General features: G+C 41.8%; 1 protein-coding gene across 1 annotated transcript in view; it reads left to right on the top strand.

Moving 5' to 3' along the window:
- Positions 1-27705, top strand: part of COL4A3 (collagen type IV alpha 3 chain) — a 70848-nt gene that overhangs the window by 17866 nt on the left and 25277 nt on the right. The window contains exons 16-34 of the mRNA XM_090288430.1: positions 49-93; positions 342-395; positions 1132-1173; positions 3309-3393; positions 4591-4626; positions 6175-6339; positions 8820-8912; positions 9396-9491; positions 12333-12403; positions 13215-13397; positions 14967-15135; positions 16988-17080; positions 17720-17824; positions 19969-20066; positions 20630-20780; positions 21132-21245; positions 22937-23104; positions 26607-26696; positions 27042-27176. Coding sequence (XP_090144556.1) covers positions 49-93; positions 342-395; positions 1132-1173; positions 3309-3393; positions 4591-4626; positions 6175-6339; positions 8820-8912; positions 9396-9491; positions 12333-12403; positions 13215-13397; positions 14967-15135; positions 16988-17080; positions 17720-17824; positions 19969-20066; positions 20630-20780; positions 21132-21245; positions 22937-23104; positions 26607-26696; positions 27042-27176 — 1993 coding nt within the window. The remainder of the gene's footprint in view (positions 1-48; positions 94-341; positions 396-1131; positions 1174-3308; positions 3394-4590; positions 4627-6174; positions 6340-8819; positions 8913-9395; positions 9492-12332; positions 12404-13214; positions 13398-14966; positions 15136-16987; positions 17081-17719; positions 17825-19968; positions 20067-20629; positions 20781-21131; positions 21246-22936; positions 23105-26606; positions 26697-27041; positions 27177-27705) is intronic.

Raw genomic sequence — 27705 nt, forward strand, 5'->3', positions numbered from 1 at the left:
TGATCCATGTTTATTAGAGTGCATGTGTCTGTTTTGTTTTCGTTTTAGGGGAAGCCTGGAAAAGACGGTGCCCCCGGGTTCCCTGGCACTGAGGTAAAGGCATGGCTTGCCTCTCAGCGTAGTGAGCTTGTCGGTCCTATTATAACTGCGTAGTTATAAACTAAACAAAAGCCTATCGTTTTTTTTTTTTTAATTACATTTGAGAATCATAGTTTTACACCGTGAAAAGAGATCAACTGAACACATTTTATTTTTCAAAAGGGAGTTCAAACTTTTCCGCTTCTAACAGAAGGAATCAATGCATGTATCTTCTGGCCAATTCTCTTTGCTCTGTTCTGTAGGGAGCCAAAGGCAGCAGGGGCCGGCCCGGGTTAATGGGTGAAGACGGAATTAAGGTAATCCCCTTCCTCACATCCCGTCTGCGGCTTTTTCCAACGGGCTGGGTTGCGCTCGCTCTTTTTCCTCCACACCCTGGAACGAGGTGTAAGAAATTGCGATCAAACTTCATTAAAATACCTTAGTACGTTTAAGAAGAAAGTTTTAGTTAAGAAGAAAGTGTTTTGCTCAAATACATAGAGGACTGCCTTCTGGGAAAGATATTCCCCTTGTTCTATGTAGTAGAAGCTGGCTGACTCAGGACCAACCTGTTACAGACATACTCAGATAATTTTCATATGTAGGCATCTGTGTAACTTCAATGTTTATCCTATATTGATACCACTTCCAGTGGAATTCTGAAATGCCCTCTTGAGTAGGTAATAAAGGGGATTGTTTGTAGCTGGGACTCTGGGAACTGCTTCCAACCCAGAGCCTGGTGATTCTGTACCTCTAATCTGGGCGAGAACTCGGACGTGTGGAATGCAGGTGAATATGCTCTGAAGGTGGTGGTGTGGGAGAAACCTGGGGAGCCACCAGAACAACGACTTTCTTCTGCGGGACCTTGTTGCTGGGACTCTTGTCCTAGCCCTCCCAGAGGATAATCTAAAGTCAGTGTCCCTCACGCTGTAACTTGGTTTGTGCATTACATTAAAGTCACATTGACTTAACTGAGCATCTTGCTTTTTAGGTATACCAAATGCATAAATACTTTTGATGGATGTGCTCATAATTTGTAACTGTCTTTCACCCTAGGGGTTGAAAGGGGACATCGGCCCTCCAGGATTTCGTGGTCCAGTAAGTGTAATTAAAGACAATGTCAGCGTCCTATTTGATCAAGTCCTTCCAAATATCAAGGAAATTTTGAATCAGGATCTCTCATTAATGCTTACAATAGGGATTATAATATTTACCATTTTATTAAACCAGGGCAAAAAGAAATTGCTGCTGTCATTACATGTCCTTTTGACAATGGGCAAATATTTCTACTTGGTCCTATTTGGTCTTTGGAATGCTCTAGTAAGGCCCATGCTGGGCTGTGCAGAGGAAGGAAACCTTTGTCTAATCAGACCTGGTCCAAGGTGATCCTGTGTCCTCAGTAGAGTAGGGGGACAGACGGCCACCAGGGGTGAGGGAGCCAGCTCCACCCCCGCCAGCTGATTCTGACAATTCCTGTACCTCTGTGCAGCAGAAGCTCAGCCGTGGCTTTGCTGCAGGGCTGGCAGACTCCGCTGACCCCGGCGCGAGCTCCTTCTCGGCAGGCGGCCACCCCTCTCCAGTGAGGACATGGGTCAGGGGGCTGTCAGCCCCTGACTGCAGGGTGGCCACTTTCTAAATTCTGTGACTCTACAGCTTAAGGAGGGGAATCAAAAGGACCCTGGCTCTGAGATTTGGTATCTGTTTCTCTTCTATCTCAAAAGACAGCAGTTCTTACATGCCGTGGGCTGAGCAGGGCTGCCGTATTTTGACTGTGTAGGTTTGACGGAACAATCTGTGGCGATGGGGGCAGGGTGTCCTATGATAAATGCAATTCTCAGACCCCTCAGGCCAAGTAATGTAACTCAGTAACTGGACGAGGGTCCTGGAAATCTACGTCTTTACCCTACAAGCAAATGACACGAGTGTCACTAGTTCCAAAACACTTCTGTAGCGTTGCTGGGAAGATGAAGTGGGCTATTTGGTGAAGGCACTCAGCCAGTACTCGGCAGGTGCACAAAGATCACTATGGATTTTATGGTGGAGATTATTACATTATTATTATTGTTATTATTAGGAATTCTTTTTTGTGTGATTTTATACTTATTGCTTAACCACAAAGCTCTTGTTATCTCATCTTTAAACAAGTCAACAAAGTAGTTGGCCCTATGCAAAATATGACAAAAGGAAATAGGGTTATTTAAAAGAAAAACTTTGATTTTTTCATTTCTTTCCTTCAAGATAACTGTACTGAATTCTAAGTGAGACCTACTTTTCTAGTTGCACTTTAGAGGAATTCTAAGCATGCTGGCTTACTGTGTGTTTCCTTATGCTTGAGTCTATATAACTCTGCAGCATCTACAAACTTCAGAGGAAGTTCTGCTTAGGAAGTAGATGGTTAAGGAGACAGGAAGTAGGTCCATGGGATACATCAGAAACAATAGTCCTTAATTATTGTAAGTCAATGGTGTCCTGAAATTTAAAGAAATAATCAATAGACTATTTTTTGATGTGTAGCCCTCAATGTACTCAAAAATAAATTCAGTGCATCAGGGTGAGCATTTTATAAAAGTGAAATAGAACAGAGTAAAAAATACCAGAGTTGATTGTATGTCATAAAGTAAGTTACTATTTTGTGAAACTTTAATTTCTGTGTACATAGTCACACAGACACAGATATGTCTATGTGCATACATGTCGGCAGCCGCCCGTCTCGAGAGACAATGGTGTAGCTTCTTAAGAGTCTATCTGCACCGCCGAGAATGACTGTGCAGTCCGACTCGGGAGTGACACGGTATCTGTCTCCTCCCGTGTTAAATCGACATCTTGCGATGATGCTGGAGTGTCCTCTCCAGTGAAGCTGAAGCTACAGAGCCTGGGCAGGGTGATATGGAGGGTCTGCTGTTGCCCATGCAGCAGACCCATGTGCATACATGTGCATATACAAATGACAGTTTGTGAGCTGGGTCACATCATAAAATGTATTTTTAACTGAAAGTCCATGAAATATATGATGCCATACCAGAGGCATCAACTTCTATCTTTAGATTTACTCATCCTATATACCTAACTTCGTCTCGAGACGAACGGCTGCCGACGACGACGATGCCTAACTTATCATTTTTGTGCTAACACATAAGCCTATGAATTGAGGGGGAGGGAATCGAAGTACTTGCATTTGGTGAATATCCATAAATAGCTATTCTTTTTCTTTCTCCCTTTCTCTTTCCTTTAAGACAGAATATTATGATGCATACCAGGAAAAGGGAGATGAGGGAATTCCAGGCCTTCCAGGGCCCAAAGGAGCTCGTGGCCCACAGGGTGAGAATACATTTTCCTCCTAAAGCATTTGCTGATCATTTCTGCCTTTCTTCCAAGGTAAAACACATGTGCTTATAGACTTAGAATTCGCAGGGGAGAAGGGAATTCTCTTAATTTTCATGGATGGTGGTATTTTTGGTGTCTCCTAATTTTCATATTTCCATACAAAGCTTTATATGAAATCTCACATTTTCCTGTGAAATTTCACTTGAAAATTTCATGTGAAACTTCTGTATAAAAACACCGTGGAAGGTAATTAAGATATCTTTGTGTAGGACATCGTGAAGTTCAAGTCTGGTGGGCAGACACTCACATGGTCAGAGGCCAGGATAAGGGAGTGTGAGCAATCTGTCACCCCAGTGGCATTACAAATGTGAAATGGAGACCTGAATAGCTGGCAGTTGAGCAAATCCGCACCAATAGTGACAAAGGGTGATGAAGCCCTGGTTTCCTGATTTCTGGCACCATCATTTAAAGACACACTTAATTATATTCTATACCTTTTGAAGGAGTGGAAGGGTCTAAGCCATCAGCTCTCACCTCTGGGTGCACACTAGAACCCCTGAAACTTCTTCAGTCATGGCCACAGCAAGGCCCCATTCCTGCGATTCTGATTTTATTGTCAGGAGCAGCGCCCTGGAATTAGAGGATTGTGACAGCTCCTCAGATTATTCTAGTGTGCAGCAGCAGGATTGAGAAACACTGATCGAGGCAAATTATTGACTTAAATGAGATTCCAAAGGAGATTTTTACTTTGAGGAAAAATACCCAGTGTGTTTAAGTAAAAGGACAGATACGTACAGACATAGCTAGAAATGTTTTTAAGGCAATGTTAGAGCGAGAAGCAGTCTGAGATGGGACAGCAGGCCAAGCCGCAGATCCTTGACAATGTCAGCTGTTTGGTTCTCTTGTGTCTGAGCCATCCCAGCGAAGTACAGACACAGAGCAGGCCCTCAGCAAATTTCCGCTGAACTATCTGAAAATGATAAGGCAGCGTGATTCACTTTTGGGTATTAGACATCTGAGATTAGTTTCTTCTCTGCAGTGTGTCTAAATAAGTAAAGTTTTCTAATACTTAGCCGTAGAAGAATGAAGGATAAGTATGAAACATATTTGTTGTTAATTATTATAATATTGTCACAAGAATTCAAAAAATGAGAAGAGGGGAGTATTTATATCTTTGTCATTTATTTGTAGGTCCCAGCGGCCCTCCTGGAGATCCTGGAAGGCCTGGTATGTGCGTGTTTCTCGGGGTATCAATAGAGATGATAGTAAAAGTAAAATACACTGCTGTCTCGTAAGTCTACATTAGTCACATAAGACAAGTCTTCTATCAGCTAATATAGAAGTGTTTGCAAAGTCTCACATGTGAACTTTGTGGCCTGCAGTGAAGAAGGAAGTAGAAGCTGTCACAGAGTGTGACAGAAACATTCTTTTTTACTTCTCAGTGGCTGTAAGTGTAAGATGGCAACTGGGGGTATGAGCAAAAGCCTTGAGACTCAGAGGAGGCACAGGGACAGAAAACCATGGTTTGATGGTAGTTCGGTTAGTTAAAAAGGACAGTTTTTAAGTTGCATAAGAATTCATAGATTATACTTTTTATGTGACATTTTAAAATTTACAATATATTGTTTATGGATACCTAGGCAATTCTGTAAAGTGTAGAAATATCCGTGAGAAAGGAAGAAGAATAGAATCAAGGATGGTTCCATGAGGCCTCAGTTATAACTATAATGCTATAATGTATTACTTCGTAAAGGAAAGGAAACCAGGAAAAAATAGCAAACATTTTATAAGCCCTGCCATTATTATATTTTTCTTTCTACCATGTTGTATATTTAAAGTATTTCATAATTTAGAAAATGAATTATAATTAAGCAGGCTACAGAACTACATGTATAATTCCATTGTAAAAGTAGATGAGGGGATAAATATTATGTGCACTTGCATATGCATGAAACAATATACACCCAACTGTCAACAGCGAGTTTGAAGTTCCAATGAGGCCAAAGGATATTTTAGAGGTCTAGCCAAAGATTACGAAAGACTTCTTTCTACCTGCCAGGCCCCTAAGCCATGAACAGGCTCCTTCGAGAAGCCAGTGAGCGAAAATTACAAACCTCTAAAACAGTGTCAGTCAGAGGCATTTACCCTGATGCCAAAATCCTTCTGCTCAATAATCAGAAATATTGAGATGTTATGCTTACCGGTTTCTCAACGCCTTGCTGGTGAGGTCTCTCTTTTTAACAATTAAACTGTTTTTGAGGCAGAGATTCAAGGCTGCCCTCCTCCTCACACCCTCATCATCTTAGGAGAGACACGTGAAATGGGTTTTGTACCACTAGGCCTGGCTTCTGTCCCAGGAATGCCTCTTCCTCCCCAACGCCCTTCCCTATCTTTCTTCTTTGGGATTCAACAAAGCAGGCATCTTAGAGTCTCTAATTTAAAAATCTGCAAACCATCATATATTGAAAAATTCCTCATGAAGTCCTTTTAAATAGAAAGACCACGGTGCCTCCCAAACTCTGTTTCAGTTTCTTGTAATAAATGATGTGAATGGTCTTGAAGTGGGAACGGAGCGTTCTGAGCTCTGCTGTACTCTCATTAATTTAACAAGGTCACAGATGAAGAAAGGAAGATAGTCCCTTTTTATTTTGTATCTTTCAATGTTGCAACTTTCATCAATCAGAATACAGCACATTTTGCAATTGAAAAATAATCGTATATTAATCATGAAAAAATCTTAAACTGTAATACAATGATTTTTTTGTTTTCTCCAAGGGTCATCCATGCCTGGTCTCAGAGGAGCCCCGGGACCGCCAGGCATGAAAGGAAGTAAAGGGGAGCGAGGACCCCCGGGAAAGAGTGCAGTGGGGCCTCCCGGGTCCCCAGGTTGTCCTGGTTCACCAGGTCCTCCGGGGCTGCCGGGACCTCCAGGACCACCAGGTAAGGATGCCTAATGGGCCTCGTTTTGTGTACATTGCCCGGTGACAGATGTGAGCAAATCAGAGGCAGTGGACCTTACTTGGAGCTTGGCCGTCAACCTGTGCAGATCTTAGGAGTCATCGTTCCGCTTGCATTCCATTTTACCAGCCACCTGGGAAACAATGACAGTGGAATGACTGCTTTGCAAGAGCACCAAAGCTTTACCCTGTGTCCCCACAGGTGGCAGAGTGGGAGACAGGGCCAAGAGTCATGAGGCAGAGGAGTGACGATTATCAAGTTTTCTAGGCCAAGGACAACCGCCTGTTCAGTCCCTGAGGACAGTCTTCCTAGAAGCTGTGCAACTCTGTCTCAGGATGATCTGTCCCAGGGGAGAAAGAGGCAAGCGTTTACCTAGCAGCTCCTCTTCCTCGTGGTCAAAGACGTGCTCCCACAGGTCGGGACTCACCACCCAAAACACCTCCAGGCTGTGTCTCCCCGGCCCCCAGGGCATCTCATGCTTTGGCATCAGCAGGGAAGCCCCAGGCCAAGATGCACATATGCACAGTGTGGGCACGGGGCAAGATGCTTCCACAGGAAGCGGGTCAGAAACCGCAGAGCTGCGGCCAACGGGACTTCAAGTGGCACCTGGAGGTTCTCCGCAGCTGTCCTTTCCTCTCCATCCCTCCAAAAAGCCGCTTTGCATTCAATGTTAGCTTATAGGTACATAGAACCTATGAAAATACAGGTCACTCTTTGTATTTTAAATACCTTTCCTGGCAGGTGCCTAGGAGGCCTTGTGGTTTATGCTGAGCTCTCCTAATAGCCTTGACAATCTTCTGGGTGTCGGGGGCTTTTTAAAAAAAGATAAGAGACTTTTTTACTTATAGACAATATGATTACAAACATAGAAAATCCAAAAGAACAATCTGGAAGACTCGTACTAAGATGATTCACTTAAGTGCCTGGTTATGTGAGCAATATTCTAAAAAATAAAAGCATTGCTTTAGGCCAATAACAATTTAAGAAATAATCTTACTAATAAAAAGATATAATGTCCAAGAATAAAACTGCCAAGTTATGATGTAGACCTATATGGAAAACAAAGCAAAACGAAACTGGAATAAAACTCTACTACGTGGCAGGGATTCTAACCATTTCTAGTCCTTCAAGTCTTCCTCCAGATGTGGGTTGTGTGCTTGTTTTATTGATGACAAGCTTCCTGTGCAGAGTTTTTGTACTTAAGGGATGCTAAAGTCAGGATGTGGACCCCGGGTACCACTCCTTCTCCCCTTGGAGACAGCCCCGGTGTCCTATCTTCTCTTGTCCAAACAACACCTGTCTGTCTGTCCAGCTGCAGCTTCAGATTCAAGCCTTGCAGAGAGTTTTCACCAAGCGCACACCCTATAACACCCATGCTTAGCACAGTGGCAGGATTTTTCACATTGCCTTGTCTTTGTCGGTTTTCTGTATAAGAATCAAAGCTCCTTGAGGTCAGGGACTGGGTCTTCTTTGCTGTTTTAAGTCTCCTCATGTCACTAAGGGGGCTGGGATATTTTAAGTACAAAAATATTCGTTGACTGAAGTATGAGGTGAGTATGAACATGTGTGAGTATATACAAATGTATAAGTACATAAGTGTACATGTAAGTCTCCAGGAAGTATGAAACTGACATCCGATTTTACTGTTTAAAAATAACTAGGCAGTCATCTTAAAGACACAGAAAACTGGATAACAAGATGGGCATCCTTTTCACAGTCAAGCAGACATAACATAATACACACCAAGTGCTATCTACATTAAATGTTGCCACTGTTACCTTGTCGCAATGAAATTTGGGGCAGCTATCGGTACTGTTTTTAAGTATTTAGTTTTATCAGCACTGCCTTAAACCTATATTTGAAATGGCAAGACCAAAAATGAAGTTATAGAACACAGTTGTTTAAGGGAAGTAGCTGTTCATTGTAACATTATCGTAGCAGCTAATATGTGGGAGAATGGAAAGAGCTCTCTTAGGGAGCTGCTTTAAGAATGACAAACTCAGTTGCTGTGAACAAGCAATGAGAAGGAATCACACTGACATCCTGAGTCTGAATTTTCCCCCTCAATCTGTATTAGGCAGGGAGATTCAACATGCACGGAATGAGGTTTGACCCTTTGTCTAAAAATGCTAAAGAGATTGTCTCGGAATAACTGGAACTAACATGATAAGAAAACATGGGCTGCTTGTGTGATGAGAAACACCATCTAATGAGTTTTCAAAGAGCCACCACATCAGTATCAGAAAATATCCCATGTAGGTAACGTGGAAGGAGAAGTCTGGTCAGCACACTTCAGCCCTGTCAGTTGCAGGTAACTTTCAAAGGACTGATGCAGCTTCCAAAACAAATGGGGATAGGGGAGAATGATATAAAATAATACATATTACTAAAACACCTGATAACTGAAAAGAGAAAACACTAAAAGAAATAAAAAAACTAGCTTTGGTTTTGTCTTTTTGTAGGTGATGTCGTTTTCCGCAAAGGTCCACCTGGGGAAAGTGGACGTCCAGGCCCCATGGGGCCCCCAGGAATCCCAGGTGTCGATGGGCGCAAAGGTCGGTTCACTCAATGGGGTTGTTCTATTAGAACAAGCCTTTCTCATCCCCATTATTATCGCCTGTTTTTCCCCCTGAACAACAATATCCCAAACAGCAGTCAGAGACGGCTTCTTTTCCCAGAGAATTAGCTAAAAGTATTCATTTGTCTGTAAATCATGTATTTAGCGCCCATGCGATGAATCATTGGCTATTCCTAGAATGTGAGTTTTATCCTGCACTCAAAGAGAGAAACACTGAAATAGTAGCAATTTTATACTACACGGAGGCTTTTCTGTCTAAGAACACCTAGAAGCTCAGACAGTTAAAGTAAGCAGATACAATAGATGAATAATTTTTTATCAGTATGTGCAATTTCCTACATAATTTTCACTACAAGAAAAAACGTGGAGTGGAAGAAACAGCTGTGCAGTTGGAAACGGTCCGTCCTTTCTGCGGGCGCGCTGTGGGTATATGAGTAACGCGAGCACGTTTTCATTGCAGGGGAGCCAGGCCTCTTGTGCACAGAATGTCCTTACGTCCCGGGGCCTCCGGGTCTCCCAGGACTGCCGGGGTTGGATGGCGTGAAAGGAATCCCAGGTACAGACAATCTGCAAACACGTATTTCTGCAAATGCAAAGCGTTCGGTGCCCCGGGTGAAGGAAAAAGGTCCCAGGCTGCTGGGTGTCCTGATGGGGTTTACATGAACTCCAAAGGAGATTTCCAGAAAACATACTCTGTGAATATACAGCAAGACAAGATCCCATAAAGCTGACATTTCCCCCTGTCTCGTTCCAGTTGCAAACTATTGTGTAATCCCAGAATTGTAATCTCAGAATCTTCCAGGGGCCCTGCTGGTCACTTGGAGTAGCGAAGCAACTGTACTGAACACATGCTCCTTTTTTCTTCCACAAACAAATAAGCTCTTTCCTATATCTTTCCTCGAAAGACACCACCCTTCTCTGTCCATTTGTTCATGTCCCCACTCTTGATAGAGTTAAGGGTGGATGAGCTATATTATGTTTTTCTTAGGGATATAAGCGCAATAGAAAAGGAGAGCAGGTCTTCAAATACTGTCATTTCGTTCAATGTTGTTTCACTTTAATGTTGATGAGCGGCCATGAGAACTTAATTCTTGTTTATATTAATTAGTCTATGGTAAAGTTTTTATCCGATGGCCTATATCATTTCACTGCAGCTCCAGGAACATATCAATGAGCTAAGGTGAGAACTAGCTGAACATCACTGGCCCCCGTGCAGGGCATGAGAGGAGCGGGGACTGCGGCAAACGGGAAGGGACATTGAAACAGGCCATCAGACACTCAATGCCAGCCTGCTGTTAATTTGTTAATGATCTTCCAATTTTTCATAAAAAGAAAGAAGTTAGAATTTTTTTCTAAAAATCTTGTTTTGTTTTTTAAATGAGCCACCGACTTTTGAAGGAGGGCTAAAGAAAGCGTATGTCACTTTACTCGTCACCCTCTGCCAAACCAGGACTCTCTACCCCAATGTTGTTGTGGCAGGCTGTCCCTACCTCTGCTGGCCTTCACAGAACTGGCCATGGGCAAAACCTTGAAGTAGAAAAAGTCTCTCTTTGTTAGATGGGTTCCTCTACTCTTTGTGCCTCTCCCCTGCCTACCCAGGGCCTCTCACATGGTACCACAGACACTCCTGGTTCTGCCATCAGCAGCTTGGTTCTTAGACACTGTCATTAAATTATTTACCATTAAGCAGTACGAGCTCGTTACGGAGCCCTTGGCCAGTGTGCTTGGCACTGTTCTGGGTGTGGACATCTCATGTATGCCTCCACACCTTATTCATCATGTCAACCCTAGAGGTAAGTGCCATCGTAACCCCATTTGACAGATGAGGATGTTGAGGCAGAAGATGACATGGCTGGTAAGGACTAGGAGCCTGGATTCAAGTCCCGTCAGCCTCCCCCAGTGGCATGCCTTTCCCTCTGCCCTGTATCCCTTAATGACTGAACCGGGGCAGCCCCTTAAGGCAAGTCAATGTAAAGATCTACCGGCCAACCTACGTGATGTCCACCATCCAGTAGACTTTTCAATGGCAAGGGGTCTTTGGAGAGGCTGGTGCTCAGCCCAAAGAAAACAAGCTAATGGTGGCAGATGTGGGCGCCACGGACAGCCAGTGGAGCACATGCATTCAGTCAGGATCCTTTGTCACTCAAATCCTACCCGCAACTTTATAAACACCTTAGTTACTTTGTCATCACTGCCCTCCAACTCCCTGAGACAAACCTGAGAGGAAAGAAGGGGCAAAGGGCAGGGGGACCCTTCTTTATGCAGCAACTATCCAGTGCCCAAGTCTCTGGGGAAAATGTATTAAAACAGAACTAAAAGGGAGGGAAAGGATGAAAGGAAAGTAAGCATCATTTTCCTGCAATCCCCTTGCGTGACCTTTGGCCCAAGGCTGGCCTGCAGGTGGGCAGCTCACTGCTGATGACCAGCTAATTGCACTGCTCTTTTCCTTGTTTCCCCTACATGGGCACATGACAGGTGTAGCTCAAAGAATATATATATATATATACATACACTAAAACCCTTTGGATTATTGTCAAAAAATATATTCTGGCTCAGATCTTGCAAAACTAAATCCGAATAAACATTTGTTAATAAACTGACCTGAGAGTCATTCAAAAGATCCTCTAAAGAAATCATCTTTACAGAGATGTTTAAATACCTATAGGAAGTATATAAAATTGTAAAACAAATGCAATTTGGCAACGGATATCCAAAGCCTCAGAAGAGTTTGTGCCCCTGGTCCTGCAGTTAAACATTTAGAATTTATTGTAAAAAAAATAAATGGATAAATTCAGAGAATTGATAAATATCCAGAGATACTTATCATGGTATTGTTTACAACAGCTAAAGTTGAAAAAAATTCTAAATGTCTAAAAACAGCGATCAGCAGAATAAATGTTTGTTCACTCACACAATAAGCCACTATGCACCCATTTAAAGTGAAACTATAAATCTATATTTATTGATTTATAAGTTATAAATATATATTTATTTATCTGTATAACTCCTATGCATTTACGGATATAAAATTTTATGAATAATATACATGAAAGTTTTAGCAAATACTGTCTTCTGGTGGTAGATTTGTGGCTGATTTTCATGCTCTTCTGTTCAGTTTTTACAATGAGCATATATTGCTTTTATCATCATAAAAACGTATGTCTTCAAAATTATAAAGACAATAATCTTAGGAAGGTAAGCTTTTTGAGTTCTTGTTCTTGTACGTTTCTCTTATTCCAGTGATTAGCTCCCATTCTCTTCTTGCACTGGGTGTTTTAAGCTAGAAACTGTCTTTCTTTGCTCAGAAGAAAGCACACTATTTGTTTTCACGAGATGCATTACCCTCGCTGCTCGGAATTGGTGTTCAACGCGTGTTTACTGTTTCATTGCTTTGCAGGAGGACGAGGGTCAGCTGGCATTAAAGGAAGCCCAGGGACCCCAGGAAGTGCGGGTCTTCCAGGATTTCCTGTAAGATTTCTCACGGTTTTGAAACTTTAATTTCAGTTTGGAGAACGGAGCACTTGGTCTGGAAGGACAGTTGTACCACACATAGGTATCAGTTCGATGCCTGACAAAGCGTAGGCACTGACCAGATACCTGTTGGTTAAATGAATGAATAAATGATGTATGAATGAATTAATGAATTTATGACCATTTAAAGTGGTATCAGAGACAGAAAGCAGGTCAGTGGTTGGGAACAGGGATTGACTGCAAATAGATTTGAGGGAATTTGGGGGAATGACAAAAATGTTTTAACACTGGGTTGTGGTGATTATAGCATAAATGTATACATTTATTTTTGAAATTGTTGGATTGTCTTCTTACAAAGAATACATTTAATGGTATGTAAATTATGGCTCAATGAAGTTGTTAAAAAATTTTAATTTTGATTATCATAGTTAATCAGAAAGTTATATTTGGATAAATAATTTAAATCAAATTATCCAGAGATGCCTATTAAAATTTACCAATGTTCTAACCTAATCTAGATTATGATGATTATTATATCATATTGAATTTCTATTATTGTGTGTTGCATTGAATCGTACTGTCTAGCTGAATTTTTTTCCAGTTGTGGAAGCGAAAACAAACAAAAAACCCAAAAAGTTTAAAATTATATTTTGGGCCAAAGAAGTGTCTAAACATATATATATATCTTGTGTGTGTGTGTGTGTGTGTGTGTGTGTGTGTATAAAATTTTAAAGTTCTTGTTGAGACTTTTTTATTTTTTGACAACTCTACCCAAAAGCAATGCAGACCCATTTCTATACCACCCTAGGGACTCCCAGGTATTCCGGGTGACCCAGGACTTAAAGGAGAAAAAGGTGAAACACCCCTGCCAGAAGGACAAGTGGGTGCCCCAGGGGATCCGGGGCCCAGAGGGCATCCTGGAAGAAAGGGTTTGGATGCCATTCCTGGGACCCCTGGAGCAAAAGGATCACGGGGACCCAAAGGAGAACCGGTTGGTATCTAGTAACTTTTTCCAAGTTATTCTCCCTAGAAGTGAAGTGCTCTGAAGTTAAGACATAAGGTGATTTCCTTTCAGAAAAGTGTGGGCCACTCAGCACAGTTCGTCCATCTAACTACAGAATGAGGCATCTTCAAACCAGAGCAAATATGTACAGTATTTTGACAAAATAGGTAGCACTTAATGGATTTTTTAGGACAAATAAAATTCTCCATTGATCATGACCTTGACTCATACACAAGTTACAATTCCACATTTGTCTCCAAAGAATTTATAAGAAGTTCAGAAGATGATTACCAATGGAAAGCTTTAGTCAGTATTTTGGGGACAATGTTTACTATTTTCAGTAAATATAAATACATGAAAGGACAAATTAGTTAAGAATAAGGTCGTCAAATAAAAGAGATCAAGTGTTTAGTCATTGCCAACAATTAAGCTTATATCAATCTGATCTCTTTTCATGGAATAGAATCTCTCACGTGTTCAATTGAGAGATTCATACCCAGATCGATTTTTAGGGGGAGAAGTTTGCAATGCACATGGCCTAGCCAGCTGGTCCATGAAATACCGGTTTCTCCCAGGATTAATTGGTCTTAGCCAATTAAAAGGGTCCCATCTCAAAGAGGGAAACATGGCAACAAAATGTAAAGGTTCATTTACAGATCTCTTCATGTCGATGTGAATCGTGACTCCCCAAGGTGTAGATATGGGACATAGTCTTTCCTGAACCTTTCTGACAACCAAGTGCTTTTCTGGGAGGGAGCAGCTAGCAGGACTCAGCCGTTCCCTGGCAATCGCCAGGCTGTCCCCCAGGTGGCACTTATGCTTGTGGAGGGACAAAGTCTAGAATGCTTTTGGTCTAGTGTTAATAGAGTTCACGTGACGCTCTCATATGCCACTTGCAACTCCCTACTTTCTTTGTTAGTACCGTCTGGTAGAGATGTTCCAGAAAATGAGAGAAAATCAAGCTGATTTTAAAATAGGGACAAGGACCCCTTAGCCACCTGTTGATACTGAACAATGAAAAATTCAGTCCACGTTGGGAAGGAAGTTGTCAAATTCAACTTCTTTAAAATGTACAGCTTATTTTCAACATTTCAACTGACAAAATATTTTTAAAAGATATTTTATAAGAAAAAAAAACAATTAATACAGATGGAATGTTTCTTTTGTAATGGAAATACCTGGTGAAAACCAAACAAATAAAGGTTTGCCATACTGGTTTGGTTTTAGAAATGTACCATGAACACGAATGTCATTTCCATTTGAACCGTTGGCCAATTTGAGCTAGGTCTGAGGGTCTTATTATCACATGGGTGGCATCCCATCTCAAGTGGGTCTCGGGGTTCCAAGTTAATGAAATGTGGCTGAATTCTAAAGGGCACAAAACTACAGGGACCATAGTGCACCCTCATGTTAGTAATGATTCCCTTCAAATGCAAACTGCTTTTTAATTCAATACCTTCTCAGTGACTGTCTAAGCGGTATTCATATTCATGATAATATTAACCTACGTAAGGAAATACTGGAATGAAGTATCCAAACATATTCCTATTGTCACAGGCCCTCAGTGGTGAGAAGGGCGACCAGGGTCCTCCGGGGGATCCTGGCATCCCCGGGTCCCCAGGGCCCCCAGGACCAGCTGGACTACCAGGCTATGGACCGCAGGGAGAGCCTGGTCCAAAGGGCGCCCAAGGAGTTCCTGGAGCCCGTGGGCCACCTGGAGAAGCCGGTTGGTTAGTTTTCTTTCCAGTCCTGTTTTCCTGTGGAGTGGGATGACGGTTCCTAGCGCCAGTGAAAGACCCTCGAGATGTATAGAAACTTGTTTTAATAAGTAGAATATGTCAGCCCATAGACACTGGGAAAGGACATAGTAAAGAAGAAAGGACATAGTAGACAAAAATCTGTTTTTTCCTGTTACTGAAAAATTCAGCTAAAATTTATCATGACAGTCTATCTCCATTACTGACATAAATGTATGAATGAATAGATCCTAAGGGATGACCGGAGTCGACAAAAAGAAGGCAAAAACCTATGAACTTGATCTTGAGATGCCTCTTCTAGGTCTCAAGGGTCCACTAATGCTATTGCAGATTAATTCATTTTGATTCATAACCAATAGACAGTATATAAAGAAGACTTCAAAAGAGCTAAGACAAATGAAGAAAATTTATCTCATAATAGTTTTAAAGTCCCTGTAACTTTGGGGTCCACATGTACTGAATACAGAGGCTGGATTCGGGAGGAATCTGATCCTCAGTGTATCTGTGGCGAAGAACACCGTGGAATGTGAGAATTGCAAGTTACTGACAGTTTTAAATAAATAATGCTACCCTGGTCAAATTTTACTTCTTAAATCACCTTAAAGGGTGAGGTCCAATGAACCAGTGGTCTCTTAATCTTTTTATAGCATTCCTCATTGGATAAAAAAACTTGGAGTGGTCATCCCCATAGTATTTATATATTAATTGTATGCATGCATTTCTGTCCACACATGTCCATAAAGGCTTATTTTATGGTTAAATATGCAGTGTATTTTTCCTGTGCTTCCCTTCTGAGGCTGCTATCCAAATCTCGTTTACCACTTATTTATGCATAGTCCAAAAGCTAAGAATTTTTTAAAAATATTTTTAAATGATTGGGAAAAAATCTTCTGAACACTATTTTGTGACATGTGAAACCTACATGAAATTCAGGTTTCGGATTCCATAAATACAGTGTAATTGGCACACGGCCCCACCTGTTCATTAACATATTCTTTCCGGCTGCTCTCATGCTCTGATGACAGAGATGAGTAGTTGCAACAGAGACTTTCAGGACAGCAAAACCCAAGTTATTTACTATGTGGCCCTGACCGAAAAAGTTTGCTCAATCCTCTTATAATCGTCTTCAAATGCTCCTTCTACTCTTTCTAACTATGAATCTTTAGTGAAGGACTCCAATGTCTTAAAATATATCATCGTCAGATTTTCCCATATATATAGTCGTATATACAATACTAATCAGTAACATGTTTTTAATATTGGCCACTGTGGTCAGAACAGTAGCTCAAATCTTAACCAGCTGGGTAGGCATTATTTCCACAATGAAAGACGAGGAACATGTCAGGGAGCTTAAGAAATATGCCCCAACCTCACAGACCTTGCAAAGACCAAGGCCAAGATTCAAGCCCAGATCAGCTCCATTTCATGGTTTGTGCAATATACTAAGTTTTTTTCCTGTGAAAACTAGTTACCCAATAAATGAGTGTCCTACCAGTATTCACCAATATTTAAGCAGAATTCATATTGTCAATTTTTTATAGAATAGGCTCTCTTCCAATAGACCAGCATGCTGGGCTATGAATTAAAACAAGGCTTATTCAATAGTAGGTGCTTACAAATACCTGTCAATTGAATAAGAAAGTTTCTATGGGCCAGTCATCTTGAAACCAGTTTGAAACTTATGTAAGCAGAGACTGTTTTTCAGATTCCTTGGACTAGGTCTACAAACCTTTCATTATCATATCATATCATGTATTCTCTTTCTGGACCAAGAAAAGCTTCAATATGCACACTAATCTTATAATCATGATTTTTTTTAAGGTCCTAGGGGAGAATTCACTGTTTCAACACCAGTTCCAGGGCCCCCGGGACTTCCAGGGCCTGCAGGCTGTCCTGGCCCCCAAGGTCCGCCTGGTGAGTATCCCCTTTGCCAAGCCTGGTGCACAGCATCAGGTGGCACTCTGACTTTCCTGAAAAAACACTGTCCCCGTTTTAAAGAAAAAATACGTTCACTGGCTCCCAAAGAGAGCACAGGCCAGTCTTGTCAGAGAATCAGCCCACAGGTGAGGGGACTCGCTGTTCTCCATTGAAGTTGTCCAAGTTATTCCCATTGGTACTTCTGATTCCAAAAGAGAACTGATATAGTTACTTAAGAAGAATTTGCAAGCAGAACAATCTTCATGGATTTTGGTGGAGGAGCGAGGAACAGTTGCCCCTGGTTACTACAATTCGCACAGCTTATCCTTTGGAAAACGTAACTTCTTTGGCAAAAATATGATCTAAAACTCAATTTCGCCTCTGTGGAGGGAGACTTACATAGTTCAAGATATCTAGAATATTTCTTTTTAAGAGTGAAATTATATTTTCAAAATTTGAATATAACTTGCAATTCCTAATGAATAGTCCATTGGATAGGAATGGGGAGGAAGTCAGGGTATGATAAAATTATTTCTTAATTTCCAAAAATGTCCAGGGCGATGCAGAAATTTAGACATTTGGTGTTAAGGCAAGAGAAAGGGAAGTCGCTGACGTGGCTGTATGTGTGTTGTTAAGGCTTTCCTGGACCCGAAGGAAAATGGGGTGAGCCAGGCATCCCCGGGCCTGACGGCGATCCAGGAATCCCAGCAGCTGGATTCCCTGGGCCTCCCGGACCCAAGGGTAAGCTAAGAAATGTAAAACGTAAGGTTCATTGTGGATATTTAGAAACTATAAATATGTATCATGAATAACATAAGAAATACCCATAACATCCTTTGAAGTGATGTTTTCCATCCGTCTTAAATGGGGAAAAAAATCTTACACTAACATTAGGTGAGAAGGCTTAGTTCACACTGATGTTTGCAATCTCATCTCAATCATGTATTTTTTAATACATATAAAAAAACTGGAAGGAAACTCACCGAAGTGATTCTTCTCAATAATGGGGTTACGATGAATTCTTTCTTTGCTTCAATAGATGCCTACACTTTTTTCATTTATACATTTCTTCACTTTATGCATTTCTTCACTTTATACATTTCTTTTATAATGAAAAAAAGTACTATTAGATCACACATAGCTAATTTCCTTATACACTCCAAAATAAATCACAGAAGTTATTTTCCTTTAGGGAAAAAAAAAATGCTCTTTCTCATTAAGGGAGTACACTCCAAAGAAATCCAGATGCCAAGAACTTGAACAATAAACCTGAGGCTCCGCACTGACAACTACATCAGTGTCCTCTCCAGGGGTACTAGACTGTCACATAGAACTTCAGATTTTACAATAAGTTTATGTTTGTTCCAATATTATTTAAAGTGTTTGTTGAGCCCTGGCTTGTGTGACTCAGTGGATTGAGCACTGGCCTGTGAACCAAAGGGTCACTGGTTCCCAGTCAGGGCACGTGCCTGGGTTGTGGGCCAGCTCCCCAGTTGTATGCAAGATGCAACCACACATTGATGTCTCTCTCCCTATCCTTCTCCCCTCCTTCCCCTCTCCCTAAAAATAAATTTAAAAAATATTTTTTAAAAAGTGTTTGTCAAAAAAAAAAAAAAAAAAAGTGTTTGTCAAAATATAATACAGTTTTGGTGCTTCACCTCTTAAATTAATATATCATGAATGTTTATCATATAGTAGTTCTGCCCAAACATGGGAATATTGATCTCAGTTTATGAGTCTTTAAAATAAAAAATATCATCAGATTTTTCATGTGGCTCCAAGAATGGCTTTGACAGTAATTTCTGGGACCTTACATGAAGACAGTTGCATCCTAGCTGCATCCCCTCTGGGGTCATTTTCCAGAAGGAGACTAAACTGTGGGCACCAGGACTCACCTGACAGCTCCTGGAAACTGTGGAGTCAGAATTTCCCAGTGGAACCTAATGAATCCCGTGAACTAACTGTTATTTAAAACCGGTCAAGTTAGGGACACAGAGGAACTCTCTGAAGGCAGCTTTGCTCCACCAGGGTTTCCTCTTCTGAACCATAGAACAGAAAATATCATGTATGTGGCTCTCTCAATTCTCACCAAAAACGTGTCACGGAGCAGTTAACTCATTACATTCAGTGGCCGTTATAGGGCATTAGAAGTAATTCTCTTGAACAATCCATGCTGAGAAAGGCTAGTCATGTACTAAAAATGTGTTATATCTTGATCTGGGCCATGCTTGCATAAATAAATATGTACACCACTTAAATATGTATTTGGCTGTACACTAAATGTCAAATATACTTTTTTTAAAAAGTGAGCGAAATGGTCAACCAAGATCAGTGGTTTAAAAAAATATGGAATCTCTCACCTAATACAGGAACCTAATAAACAAAACAAACAAATGAGCAAATGGAATCAGAGGCATGGACACAGGGACAGACAGACAGTGACCAGAGGGGAGGGGGGAGGGGGAGAAGGGGGGAAAGAAGGGGAGGGGTCTAGTCAAGGAACTAGTATCAGTGACCCATGGGCATGAAGAAGAGGTGGGGAGATTGACTGTGGGAGTGGGGGGTGGGATGGGGGAGGAAGGGGAGAGCAACGGGAGAAATTGGGACAACTGGAATAGAACAACAATAAAAAAGAAATGCTGAATCAAAATTGTAATGGCACAAAACAACAAAAATAGAGAAACTAATTTCAAAAAGTGGGAACCAAGGTAACCTGATTTGAAGTTTTTAACTTGCTAATTTACCATTGGCTCCCTCATCATCCTTTCACAAAAACATCCACAGCTACTTGCCTCATAAAAGCAGTTGGAAAAACAGGAGAGAGACTGCCCATAAACTTTTACTAAGACTAATTATACAACGTTTCTTATTTTTTTTCCCTGTAGGAGACCGAGGTCTTCCAGGAACAAAAGGATCCCCGGGTTACCCTGGAGAAATGGGAAGGCCAGGAGTACCTGGGGAGCCAGGCCTCCCGGGAGCCAAGGTCTTTGAGAATTAAAATTCAGACTGAAATGGGGAACAGGAGAAGCAATGACAGTTGGCCAGTTAGGATGTTCCTGCCAGTCAGGAATGCTCTGAGTGTAGAAATTACCAATACACTTGTCAGTGATAATGATGATGAATTTCTTAAAGTTTCTCGCACCATCCCTCCCTTTTAGAAAGGAAAATAGAAGGTGTTAGAAGACAGGTTTGCTTTTCTGTTTCTTCCTTAATCTTCAGGTACATTCGTATTTGAAATGGGAAAACTCTAGAAAGAAACATGGATAGGGATGAGGGAAAGAGAGCAGAGACATCTAGACTGTTTACAGAAAATCCCACAGTCTTCTGAAAAAGTGGAGGCTCTAGAAGAATGACTAAGCATTATTTACAGCCAGCAGATAGAGTTGAAAGGAGAGTTGATGGAATGGTGATAACTGTCGAAAAAGGGACTTAGAACCTCCATGATGAAGATATCATTTTTGAGTAAATAGCCCTAAAGACCAGCCAATAGTCAGTAAGGATTTAGAAGCATTATATAGTAAAACTAACATAATTTCTGTGCTATAGGGAGAACCAGGACTAGCCATGCCTGGAGAACCAGGAACAGCAGGTTTTCCAGGAGAAAGAGGCAATTCTGGGGAAAATGGAGAAATTGGATTCCCTGGATTTCCAGGTCTCCCTGGAATTCCAGGAACTGGAGGGCTTGATGGACCACGAGGTACAAAAGCAAGTGCGATTACTTTTCTCCCCTGAGCTCAGCTATAGTGCAGCACATTGAATGTGTAGGTGCTCTAGGGGTGAAGAATTCCCCAACGAAGTTCTAGATCAATAAACAGAATCTGTAGGGCCTAATTATTTTTCCATTCAACGTTGTTGCTCTATCTTTATTCCTTCTCTCCTTCTTCCTTCCTCTTTTCTTCTTAATGAGTGTCCTCTCTATAAGATATATGAATGGTATTAAATATTGGTCTGATTTAAGGGGAAAGGAGTTATAAGAGAATGCTTGGGATAGCAATACTAGGACCTTGGGTATTGGCCCCTGAATATACCTTTGGACTCTCTTTTGCAGGGGATCCAGGGCAGCCTGGACCTCCTGGTGAAAAAGGACCCCCAGGAAGATGCACAGAGGGTCCCAGGGGAGACCCAGGACTTCCAGGCTTAAATGGATTGAAAGGGCAACAAGGTAAGAGGACGGCCTCACAACCAGTCACTAGATGAGCAAGTGGCATGGAACTCCTCCTCTGTGCTTTGCTATGTAACGTAGGAACTGTCCAGCAAGAAGTCCTGACCACTGTTCAGTGGGAAACGGTATGAAATAGAAAGAGACCTTGTCATGGATTTGTTGCAGTGAGTACCACCTAGAGAGTAGGAAATATGAAGTTAATGTAGTGAGTTGGTTGTGTCTTGCAAGAACATATAAACACTAGATACGTTAATGGAATATATTTACAAATATATGTATATACACATAAACTCTCAGAAAAAGTTTTACCTTTACAAGTCTAGTAAAGTGGTAAGTGTATTTATCTTTATTATTAAAATAGAGTGAACTTTCTGTTTAACAAGTTGTAAACTAAAATATGAGGTCTGTCCAGAAGGTATCCAGCCATGTAATATGAAAAATAGAGATCATTATTGAAGAGGATACAAGATACAAAAAAATTATACATAGGACAATGACACCTCAGTCCCCTTCAAAGCAGGCACCTTGGGACCTCACACAGGTCTCCCGATCACCATCAGCTGCCCCGTCATATCTTCCTGAATCTCATCGATGGTCTGAAATCTCTCCCTTTCAAAGGTGGTTTTAGTTTTGGGAAAAGCCAGAAGTTGCAAGTCACCAAATCTGGGCTGTAGGGGGACTGAGTCCCCTGGGTGGCTTGATGTTTCACAAAAAACTGCACGAGACGTGAAGCATGAGTAGGCGCTCTGTCGTGATGAAGCTGCCAATCACCAGCTGCCCGTAGCTGTGGCCTTCTGAATCCTCGAATAGTTTCTGCAGAGGAACGTTCAAACAATGCAGAATCTGATGCAGAGTCATTGCTCTACTCCCTCAGTCGTTTTGAATGTGACGGCCACAGAGCACACACGCTCACTCAAAGGCGTCTACGGCCCCCACTGACTAGTACAGTCAAGTCGTCATTGTTCGCCCACATGCATTCCAGTCTCCTCTCCTTGGCTGCCTGGTTATATCAATGTCATAGAAACCATCCTCATTATATTAACAGTGGCTGAACTTTTCCCAGACAGACCTCATATGTAGTTGATTATTTTAAGTCAATCTAAAAGAAAGGGTATAAAAATAAATCTAAATTATGCAGACTAGACGGTCCAGATCATGGGAACCTTACTCATCTTTTAGGCGCCTTTCAACCAGACCCATGACCTGTTTCTGAGCAAAGTCCTTTAGAACCTAGCTAATGCCTAGCATTCAAGTGTGTGTTCACAAACAACTTTTTGGCCAAGGCAATAATTGTTGTAGTGGTGCTCTTCTTGTTTCCGGGGGCACCTGGTGGCTCACTCAATGTGAGGGGCACTGAATGTGTTCTGCAAGTTAAAAGCTGAGCAACAGTCATTAAGTGCAGTCCCGGGATGTTCCTGCAGGACTAGAAAATAGATCTGAGTTCTACATTTTTATTACTGTGTGAGACACTAACACAGAATGTTAAAGCCAGAAGGGATGTTAAAATTTTTATAGGAGGGGAAACCAACCAACAACCAATCAATCAATTTGAGAAGTGTGTGGTTTATTTAGCCCCAAATCACAAAGCTAAATATTTACAGCCATAAAATATTTCTGGAGTTGGTGGGGAAAGCACTTGTGTGTTCATTCCATTCATTCATTCGTTCATGTATTCATTCATTCATATACAGGCAAAAGAGGTGAAGCAGGACTAAAAGGAGACCCAGGGATTCCGGGCTTGGATAGGTCAGGAGTTCCTGGAGAACCTGGGCCACCAGGAATGCCAGGTCATCGAGGTGAGATGGGACCACCTGGTGAAAAAGGATATCCAGGAAACCCAGGATTTTTAGGGCCACCAGGTATTCTTTCTCGTGCTTTTATTTACTTATTTTTATTTTTCAGTTACAGTTGACATACAATATTATATTAGTTTCAGGTGGACAACATAGTGGTTAGATAGTTATATATGTTATGAAGTGATCACCCTGATCAACCTCATACCCATATTACCCCACACATAGTTATTACAATGCTACGGACTATATTCCCTGTGCTGTATTTTATAGCCTCATGACTATTTCATATCTACCAATTTGTACTTCTTAATAATCCCTTACCTTTTTTCACCCATTTCCCTAACCCCCCTTCCCCACCTAACAACCATCAAAACGTTCTTTGTATCCATGAGTTTATTGCTATTTGCTTTGTTCATTTATTTTGTTTTTTAGATTCCATGTATAAGGGAAATCACCTGGCATTTGTCTTTCTCTGATTTATTTCAGTCAGCATGATTCCCTCTGGGCTAGCAATTTTCAACCAGTGTTCCATAAGAATTTTTAAAACATGCAGTACCTGATTATTTATTCAGGGGCACTGACCTCTGTTCCCTGAGACTATCAAAAAAATGACAACAGCCAACACAGCAACACCTGTCTGGTGGGAATGAATCAAAATTATACCTTTTGGGGGGGGTGAGAATTTTAGTAATTAGTTCATGTGTGCCCCTGAGATGAAAAAGGATGATAACCGCTGCTCTCAGCCCATCTATGTTGCTGCAGGTGATAAGATTTCACTTTTCGTGTGGCGGAGTCTTACGCCATTGTACACATGCACCCCATCTTCTCTATCCACTCCTCTACTGATGGACACTTAGGTTGCTTCCTTACCTTGGTTATTGTAAATAGTGCTGCAACAGTCGAATTAGTGTTTTGGGGCTTCTTCAGATAAATACCTCAAAGTGGAATTGCTGGGTTTTTCTTTGTGTCTTACAGGCTTTATTTTAAAGTGTATTTTGTCTGATGTAAATATTACTACCCCAGCTTTTTTTTTTTTTCATGAAATCTTTTTCCATCCCTTTATTTTTCAGTCTATATGTGTCTTTGATCTGAAGTGATTCTCTTGTAGACAGTGCATGTAAGGGTCTTGTTTTCTTAGCCATTCAGTCACCTGAGGTGTTCTGATTGAAGCATTTAGTCCATTTACAAGCTGGGCCTGGGGCAGCTGAACAAGAGGTATGGGGGCCCAATGAGGCCAGGTGCTGCTTGTTTGAGGTTACTGAACCTTTGGGAGATTCTAGGAAAGTCCACAGCATGAACCAAAACAGGCCATTCGTATGGAAAAGCCACTGGAACCGGCCTGGGTGGGCCCACAGCTGGGTGGGGTGGGGTGGGGTCTCAGGGAATCAGCAGTTCGGGGTGAACAGTGGGAGCCAAGCTGACGGAGACTCAGATATAGTGACTGCGGACTGGATGGGGGTGGGAGATGAAACGGAGTGGTGGGCTCAGCAAAGGAACAAAGGCTTCTGCCAGCACTTCTATCTGGGAGAAAGCTAGCCCTCCAGCCCACACACCAAAGCCAGACAATTCTGTTCCTTCCCACATGTCCTGGGTACCTTTTGAGCTTCTGCACCAATGCTGAAGTTCAGGGCAACTGAGTCCAAGTAAGTCAGTGTGGGGGCCCTTTAAGAGGAGGCCCTGGGACTCTAGAAGCCCACCCTTAGCCACAATCCTCTCTGGTTTTTACATCCAGAAGTTATAGGACTTCTCTTCTTGGCACTGGAACCCTGGGCAGTGGGGTCTAGTTGGGGACTGGGACCCCTCACTCCTCAGGGAGGACCTGCACTGCCCAGATAGCCCTCCTGGTCTTTATCCCCCCACATGGGTAGAGGAACAGCCCATTCCGTGGCCCCGCCCCTCCTACCAATCTCAACGTGTCTTCTTTGTATCTTCAGCTATAGGACTTCTGTTCGGCTAGATATCAGGCAGTCCTGAATGATGGTTGTCCTGTAGTTGAGTTGTAATTTTGACGTAGTTGGAGGAGGCAAGCACCGCAATTATTTGCTCCGATGGGAAGAAGCCAAGAATCTGTGCTTTTTTTCTTCCACTATTTTCTTTTCTTTTTTTTTTTAATAATTTATTTGTTTGTTTGCTTATTTATTTATTTTTAGAGAGAGGGGAAAGGAGAAAGAGAGGGAGAGAAGCATCACTCTGTGGTTGCCTCTCACTCGCGCCCCCAACTGGGGACCTGATGTGCAACCTAGTCATGTGCCCTGACTGGGAATCGAACCAGCGACACTTGGCTCGCAGGCCGACGCTCAATCCACTGAGCCACAGCAGCCAGGGTCTTCCACTATTTTCTTTTACCCCTTCCTTTAAGGTGGCTGTGTGAACTGGACATGGGCACAGGCTTTTGTCTCTGAACTTCCCTTTCAGTTAGTGGAAGTTTCCCCTTGTGAGCTTTGAAAGGGGCTGGAAGGCAGAGCAATGCTGGTGACGGAACGATCCCATTTCACAATGACCTTGGATGTGATTGCTTTTGCTGTGTAACCCTTTTCACATGTTACCACTAAAATGCCTTTGCTAATATTTTGTGGAGAACTTTTGCATCTATATTTATAAAGGAAACTAGTCTATTTTTTTCTTTTCTTATGATATTTTTGCCTGGTTTTGGATCAAAGTAATGCTGGTTTTATAGAACATGATAGGAAGTGTTTCCTCCTCTTGTATTTTCTGGAAAAGTTTGTGAAGAATGAATGTTTTTTAAACGTTTGGTAGAATTTGATAGTGAAGTCATCTGGTTCTGAGCTTTTCTTTGTGGGACTCTAAAATTTTTCCTAATTAGTTTCTTCATCTGTTATGGGTCTAATCAGAAGTTTTTATTTCTTGTTAAGTCAGTTTTGTTCATCTGTGCCCCTCTAGGAGTTGGCCTTTTTTCTCTAGGTTATCTAATTTGCTGGCATATATCATAGTTATTCATAGCATCCTCTTATAATTCATTTTATTTCATCACTATTTCTATAGTTTATATGTTTGGGAAGAACATTCCAATATTCTCTCCATGGCACAGAACTTCACTGACCTTTCCCCTAGAGAGCAGCCCAGAATAATAACTTAATCCACAGATTATTTTTTCATTCATATGATTGACCTATCTTCATGAGCCAGCACGGTGCCAGGCCCTAGGGACACATCCGTGGACAAGACTCCACCTCCAACAGTGAGGGACAATAACAAAGACATGAGTTATAAATTCAACTCGAGACAACTGCTATGAAAGAAATAAAATAAGGAAGTATAACAGAAAGCTGCTGGTCATGGACGGGGAGGAAGGAAAGGTCCAAAACTTAAGCGTATTCTGTTCTCATCCACATATGTGATCTGCTACCGGTGACTTTCACATACATGATATAATGGGGACTGTTTTACTGATCCATCTCCTAGACAAATGTGGTTATTTTCCTGGTGACATAAACCATTCCTTCAACCCCCAATCTCTCCTTCTAAGAATAATTTATTTGATCTTATGGAGTGTTTGCTTTTCTCACGCTGCACAAGTGCTGCCTGTGTTACTTTGTTTCCATAGGTGAAAGAGGGATGGTCGGCTTGATGGGCTTTCCCGGCCACATTGGCCTTCCGGGGCCTCCTGGGAGCCCGGGCTCCCCGGGAGAGAAGGGTAAGTGATGGTGGGGCGTTCCAGCTAGCAGGAGGAAGGGACAGCAAATAAATTATATTTTATTCTTTGAGGGGAAGATGGCTCTGAGAGAACCATGCATTTGATTTTGCTGCGTCCTGCATTCCCTTTTTCCATTTGAATGAGAACGCATTTTCCACTGCAGGCTTACATGTGACCTTCCCATAACTGCGTGTTCTGGGAAGGCATGTACTTATGAAGGTCTCAGCTCTGTTAAGCTCTTTGGCTGATTTGTTTTGTTTTATGATAAGCACTGTTAACTTTGGGATCCTTATGAACTACTTAAAGAATTAAGGAACTGCTGTGGTTACTCCTCCTGTCTTATAGGTAGCTTTGGAATTCCGGGAGCAAAGGGTGACAGAGGACCCCCAGGAGCCAAGGGGGAAAAAGGAGCTAAAGGACCTCCCGGGCCTTCTCAGATATTCCACTTACAGGGGGACAAAGGAGAGCCGGGCCTTAAAGGTACAGACTGCCTGACATTTAGAACCAGAATTCAGAGCTGATTCTGAAACTATGAGTGATCCAAGTAAACCCTTCTGTTTGGCAAATGAGGACAGTGAGGGTCCGTGTCAAATTTCCTGTTCTCAGTGACATGGCCAGTTGGTGGCCCAGCCTGAACTAGACCTTGGTCTCATGTGCTCTGAACAATAATATACTGCCTCTTTAATGCATGACTTTTTATTTCTTATCAATTCTGCATTCTGGTCTGCTGTTTTTAAATTTTCACTAGTCAGTTTTTAAATCACAAGCCTCAATACTCCTTACTTGACAAGTCAGGTGAACACTAAACGCTTAGAAAATTCCATGTAAAAACCTTCCCTGGCTGAAATAGAAACCTCCACCCCAAATTCCACTATATTCCATGAACAGTCAGGATGAAGTTTTCTCACTGCATCGAAAAACTGCTTCTCATACTAAAAATCTTTTGGAGAATAATTACTAAAAAGAATGTGTTTTCATTGAAAATTAATGCTTTAGAATGCTGTTAACT

The sequence above is a fragment of the Furipterus horrens genome, unplaced genomic scaffold (assembly GCF_987537825.1).
Source record: "Furipterus horrens unplaced genomic scaffold, mFurHor1.1.pri manual_scaffold_1, whole genome shotgun sequence".
NCBI classification, from domain to species: Eukaryota; Metazoa; Chordata; class Mammalia; order Chiroptera; family Furipteridae; genus Furipterus; species Furipterus horrens.